Source organism: Cynocephalus volans, chromosome 15 (assembly GCF_027409185.1).
Source record: "Cynocephalus volans isolate mCynVol1 chromosome 15, mCynVol1.pri, whole genome shotgun sequence".
NCBI classification, from domain to species: domain Eukaryota; kingdom Metazoa; phylum Chordata; class Mammalia; order Dermoptera; family Cynocephalidae; genus Cynocephalus; species Cynocephalus volans.
In genome coordinates this window covers 95,219,530-95,225,883 of record NC_084474.1, presented here as the reverse complement: position 1 = coordinate 95,225,883, position 6,354 = coordinate 95,219,530, and the positions used below count along the sequence as shown (strand labels likewise).

At 59.2% G+C, this 6,354-nt stretch overlaps 1 protein-coding gene across 2 annotated transcripts; it reads left to right on the top strand.

Moving 5' to 3' along the window:
* Positions 1 to 238: 238 nt before the first annotated feature.
* LOC134363960 (cytochrome P450 11B2, mitochondrial-like) lies at positions 239 to 5,483 on the top strand. 2 transcript variants are annotated; one of them, XM_063079813.1, is made up of 9 exons: positions 239 to 477; positions 867 to 1,022; positions 2,591 to 2,790; positions 2,923 to 3,126; positions 3,421 to 3,575; positions 4,238 to 4,404; positions 4,800 to 4,878; positions 4,970 to 5,167; positions 5,370 to 5,483. In XM_063079813.1, exons 1-9 carry the CDS (start codon positions 239 to 241, stop codon positions 5,481 to 5,483), a joined length of 1,512 nt encoding a protein of 503 aa, XP_062935883.1. The 2 variants fall into 2 exon arrangements, with proteins under 2 accessions (XP_062935883.1, XP_062935884.1); XM_063079814.1 differs by lacking the exon at positions 4,970 to 5,167.
* Positions 5,484 to 6,354: the final 871 nt, after the last annotated feature.

The window sequence follows — 6,354 nt, the reverse complement described above, 5'->3', positions numbered from 1 at the left end:
TGACCTGGCAGCTGCTCTCAGCACCCTCCTCTCAGCAGCTCCTGCAGAGACGGGCACCAGGCACCTGACCATCTCCTTCTTCCAACTCCGGCTGAGGGACTCCAGCCCTGACCCCTGCCCCAGGTTTCTCTGGCAGCTCCAGGGACACTTTCTCCCATGACGTGATCAGTCTGCCAGTGCAGGTCCCCCAACAGGATAAAAGGATTTGTGCTGAGTGGGGGGTGGAGGGAGGATCGGGATGGCCTTCAGGGCAAAGGTGGATGTGAGGACGGCAGGGCCCTGGCTGTGCCTGCACAGGGCACGGACACTGGGCAGCAGAGCCGCTCTGGCGCCCAAGGCAGTGCTGCCCTTCGAAGCCATTCCCCAGCATCCTGGCAACAAGTATCTGAGGCTGCTGCAGATCTGGAAGGAGCGGGGCCATGAGAACTTTCACCTGGAGACGCATCAGACCTTCCAGGAGCTGGGGCCCATTTTCAGGTAAAGCCCTCCCTGGCCCCTGGCTGAGAACGCCCAGAATTTTCAGGCCCTGCGGGCTGCCCAGCCCTTGCCAGGCACACAGTGCTGCCCGTTCCCGGTGGGTGCTTGTGCTCTGCACCCTAGGAAGGCAGGGAGGGAGCATGGTGGTTGCTGGTCTGCGCCTCTGCTGGTGGAGACAAAGGCTCTTCGTGGCTCACTGCTCAGAGGACAGAGCTCAGAGGCACTAAAGTTGGAGAGGTTTCAGGGGACAGCAGGAGGAACGTCCTGCAGTAAAGCCACAGTCCAGGAGAGGGGAGAGCTCAAATAGGAGACAGAGGGGTTGGTTTTGCAGAGTGGGGCTCAGGAAAGGACAGGACTACACCCAGCAGGGCTCTGTGCTTTATCCACAGAGATGACATGGGAGGAACACGAAGGGTGGCCGTGATGCTGCCGGAGGACGTGGAGAGGCTGCAGCAGGCGGAAGGCCTGCACCCTCGCCGGAATGTTCCGGAACCATGGCTGGCCTACAGACACCATCACGGGCACACATGTGGCGTGTTCTTGCTGTGAGGGGCGAGTCCGCATGAGGAGGAAGGAGGGTGGGGAGACAGAGGAGACCCCAAAGCACAGCTGCCCTGGGGCCTATTGGGGTGAAGACAGGGGACCACCAGCACCCGATGAGTGCCTTGCCATGGGTGCCATGTGTGTCCCGAGGCCGGGGGCAGCAGGACCGGGGTAGAGAAATGCAGGGGGCACCTTCTCAGACGACAGATGAACAATGAGCTCTTGCAGTGAGGGGGCAGCTGGCCCGCGCAGGCCTGGCAGGTGCTCCCTCTGCAGGGTGGTGGCTCTCCTTCCTGCAGGGGAGGAAACTGAGGCCCTGAGAAGGGGAGTCACTGGCCCGAGGTCCGAGTCAGCGTGCGCCAGCACCTGACGTCTCCAGGGCTGCACCCCACCCCCATGGAGCCCTTGGCTCCTGGAGCCAAGGCAGTCCTTCGCTTTGGGGGATACAGTCCTGGGGACAAGTGCCATGGAGATCAAGGTGGTCGCAGACTCTTTTGCTGTCAGAACGGAAGCCAAAGTGGAGTGGTTGCCCTGGGGCATGTTTCGTCCCCCGTGGAAAGCGTGGCACACCTGGTCAGGAAGGCAGGCAGAAGATGGGGCCTGGAGTCCATCAACTGCAAAAAGGTGGAAATTAGGGTGGGAGGTAGGCGAAAGGAGGAAGGTCAGAGTGTTCACGGCTGCCCAACCTCCCATCAGGAAGCGAATTCTCTTCGGAACAGTGGGGTTTAGAGAAATGGGCATGTCTGATGGGAGCCTCTGAACTGAGGAGACCTGGAAGGAAGACCCAACCCAGAGGGCAGGTCTGGGGGAAGGTTGGACCGGTACATCTGAAGGAAGGGGTATACTTGTGTGCATGCATGTGCGTGTGAGTATGCGTGCACATGTGTTTGCATGCGTCTTTGTGTCCAATTTTATATATTTGCATGGCTGTTTTGTTTGTTTTTTTGTTTGTTCTTGTGTTTTTGGTGCTGGCCAGTATGGGGATCTGAACCTGTGACCTTGGTATTATAAGGCTGCCCTCTAACCAGCTGAGCTAACCAGCCAGACTGTTTTGTCTGTATTTGTGCAACCTGCGTTTGGACGTCCCGAATGGGCACATTCGGTGAAAGTACATGTGCCTGTGATCACGAACAATATTTGCTGGACGCTAGCCATAGATAAAGAAGGGATTTTTGCATAAAGTGGCTGAGGGTGTCAATCCCTGCCCTTCACTCAGTGGAGCACATCCAGGGAGCTCCATGTGCTCTCGGCGGTATTTTGAGGATATTTTGAGAGATGCGGTTGGTCCCTACCCTACAGAAGATGGGGACACGTCACAGAGACAGGCAGGTGTTGCTGACATGGGGCAGAAGATCAGAAAAGGAAGGGCAGGGAGATGAGAGGCCAGCCAGGGCCTCCCCATCTGGGGCAGGTGTGGGTGAAGTGGGCAAAGCTTCACAGGAGGGTCAACCTCGTCCCTTGCAGAAGAGACCACCCCTCCAGGGAAGATTCCCCTTGTGGACGAGGAAGGTGGGGTACAGGTTTGGGGCCAGCTGCTTGCTCGGGCTGCCTCTCAAGCTGTGCTCTATAGGAATGGGCCAGAATGGCGCTCCGACCGACTGCGGATGAACCCAGATGTGCTGTCACCACAGGCCGTCCAGAAGTACATCCCCATGCTGGATGTGGTGGCAAGGGACTTCTCAACGGCCCTGAAGAAGAAGGTGCTGCAGAATGCCCGGAGAAGCCTGACCCTGGACATCCAGCCCAGTATCTTCTACTACACCGTAGAAGGTGTGGGGTCATGTGGGAAGGTCCCGGCCTCAGTGTCTCTGGAGTAGGCCTGGAATGGGGCAGGGAGGGCTGGCGGGAGGCAGCCGTGAGGCCCGGGACTGCCTGTGGCTCAGCTGTGCCATTTCCCTGCAGCCGGCAACTTAGCTCTTTTTGGAGAGCGGTTGGACCTCTTTGGCCATAACCCGAGCTCTGCCAGCCTGAACTTCATCCACGCCCTGAAGGCTATGCTCAGATCCACTGTCCAGCTCACGTTCATGCCCAGGAGCCTGTCCCGCTGGACTTGCAGCAAGGCGTGGAAGGAGCACTTTGAGGCCTGGGACTACATCTTCCAGTATGGTGAGGGCCAACAACCCCGTGGTGCTCTGTGGCAGGGACGACACAATGGTCACTCAGTTTCTCCTTGTCCACAGCACAGGGGAGAATTGAGGCCACATGCAAGGGCTATGGCTTCCTCATGGTCCTGACTGACAAACTTGGCAGGAAGCTGGGGCTGGGCTGGGCTGATCCCCAGATCTTGGGATAGAAGCATGGAGACTTGGGGATGCTGGAGGCTGGGTGCGTAGGAGGAGGACAGAGAAGAGGCGCTTTACAGCACTAAGGCCTGGGGACTGTCTCCCCTTCCTCCAACAGCCAGCAATTGCATCCAGAAAATCTATCAGGAGCTGAAGGTCGATAGCCCTGAGCACTACAGCGGCATCGTGGCAGAGCTGCTGTTGCACGCAGACTTGTCGCTAGATGCCATCAAGGCCAACACTATTGAACTCACAGCAGGGAGCGTGGACACGGTCAGCACCCAGCCCTCCCATCCAGTGTGAAGCCCGCCCTGACTCCCAGGCAGTGGCTTCAACACCAAATGTCACCACGTGCCCCACACTCACTCTGTGCCTCCCAGGCTCCTGCCATCCTCAGCTCAGGGCTGGTCTGAAGAGGCTGGAGGAGCGAGATGTTCAGCTGCAGGTGGCAGAGCAATGCAGACATTACACAGGCCATGACATGGGGCGGCGAGGCTGGCAGGTCTCAAGCTGGGGCTGGCAGATGCCTCCGGAATTGCCCCAGGAGGAGGAGCTCATTTGTTTGTGGGATGGCCCATTCAGGGTAGGGCAGCCTGGGCTGAGGAGCCTGTGCATGATCAGGGCAGATACCCACTTTGGAGCAGATGGACGTGGGGCTCCAGAAACTCCCTGAGTGATGCTGAAGGTCATCCCCTCCTGGTGCCTAGAGGAGGGTGTGAGAATCCCACCTGGAAGAGGCTGGAGGAGACAAGGGCCTTGGATGGGATCGGGGTCGCCTTTCTCTCAGGACTCAGGGAAAGGAGTCGAGGTGGACGCTAGGACCTTGAGTTCTGGGGTCCCAGGGTTCTGTGCTGCTGTGGACACACACATCCCCCTGGGGGCTGAGGTGCATGGCCTGTGCCCAGGTCTGAGCCTTGCACCCTTGGCTCCTGCAGACGGCTACCACCTTGCTGATGACCCTGTTTGAGCTGGCTCGGAACCCTGACGTGCAGCAGGCACTGCGGGAGGAGAGCCTGGCAGCTGAGTCCAGGATCTTGGAAAATCCCCAGAGGGCAACCACGGAGCTGCCCCTGTTGCGGGCGGCCATCAAGGAGACCTTGAGGTAGGGGCTGGCTGACCCCTCCCCAGCTGCCCTGGCCCCTCTGCTCTCTGGGGGCTCGCAGACAGAAAAGGGGGCTAAGAAGCAGCCTTGCTGGGATTGCATTTCCTCTGCACCTCCTCCTCCTCTGCTAAAGGACAGAGCTTCTCTTCCCCTGGGATCCCACTTCAATGTCCTGGGGCCCATCCTCAGGCATGTCTTCCTGGTCCTGGGACTGCTCAGGGTGGGGGGAGGTTTGGCTGAGCCCAGCAGGAGCAAGCGAGCTCTTCCTCATGATCTGAGCTCCCACCATTGCCCTGAACCTCTGATGGGGTGGGAAATCCTGGGAAGGAATTCTGTGGAGGGGACATGAGGAATCCTGTCAGCTGAGGACCCTCCCTGCTGGTCTCCACTGCCAGGCTCTACCCTGTGGGTATTTTTCTGGAGCGACTCGTGAGCTCAGACTTGGTGCTGCAGAACTACCACATCCCGGCAGGGGTGAGTGAGTCCCCATAGCCCGTCCAGCCAGCCCTGTCCCCCCACTTTGGCTGACTGGGCAGATGACCCCTCCGTCCACACCTGTCTGCAGACATTGGTCCAGGTGTTTCTCTACGCACTGGGTCGCAACCCTGCCCTGTTCCCGAGGCCTGAGCACTATAACCCCCAGCGCTGGATAGACAGCAGGGTCCCCAGCAGGAGCTTCCACCACCTGGCTTTTGGCTTTGGCCTGCGGCAGTGCCTGGGGCGGCGCCTGGCAGAGGTGGAGATGCTGCTCCTGCTGCACCATGTGAGCAGCCTGGGAGGGACTGGGTAGGGTGCCATGGGGGCCTGAGCCGTGGCGTGGGTCTGGTCAGGGTTGGGCCTGGTTTGATCCACAGGCTGCCTCTGCCCTTGCTGCATGGTTCTTGCATCTGGGAACGTGGGAGGAGGCTGTGTCCTGTCCCTGGGCCTCCTGAGGAAGCCAGATGCAAACTCTGCTTCTGTCCCAGGTGCTGAAAACCTTCTTGGTGGACATAATAATCAAAGAGGATGTGAAGATGGTCTACCGTTTCATATTGACGCCCTCCGCCTTGCCCCTCTTTACATTCAGGACCATTAACTAGTCATGTGTCTGCACCGAGGGTCCCAGCCAGACCACTACCCTCCCTCTTCCTTGACCCCACGCCAGCCCTCTCCTTTCCCAGCTGCACAGCTTCCTGGACCACACCGTGTCCTGCCCGCCTCATGCACAATTGTTACAGCTGAAATCCTGCAGCGGCAGGGCTTGCAGCAAGGCCAGGGTGGAGCTGGGACGATCCTGCTGTCAGGACCTGGCCTTGTCTCCAGCCCCAGCCAGATCCTTCTCCAGCAAACAGCATCCTCTGGGGGCTTAGCCCCCATCCCTCCCTGCACTAGCTCCAGGCTCCTCGTGTGGTCATCCAAGCACCCTGACATCCTGCCCCATGCCTTCCTATCCTGTCTCACACCCCTGTCCGTTCTCCCTGCCCCCTCATGGGTGCCTCTGTGTGGGTTGTCTGAGGGTCAGGAAAAGGGAACCCAGCTTGTGACAGACCAGGTCAAGATCCCCCTCCTGCTGCCTGCCTTCCCAGGCAGCTCAAGCACACACTGAGCTCTCTGGAAGTCATCATCCTGGAAAGGGATCCTGAGACTAGGGTAGAGAGGCCCTGGTGATCACTTTTCCTGAAATATCCCCATTTTGAACACAAGAAAAACTGAATCATGAGGGAACTGTGACCCCACAGCTAGCTGGTGTTGGCCATGTGCACCAGGCCAGCTGTCCTGTGGACCAGGCATTGTTCTGTGCTCAGCTCTGTGCCATGCCCTGGGGCAGGGCCCGCGGATGCCGAGAGGGGCCGCGGCAGTCGTGTGGGGTGAGAGCAGGGCAGACTCGAGTGGGCCCACGGTGACAGGGACGGCTTCTGCTCACTAGTTGCTTGATCAGCACATGAACACAAGCCACGTGCCATGACTGTG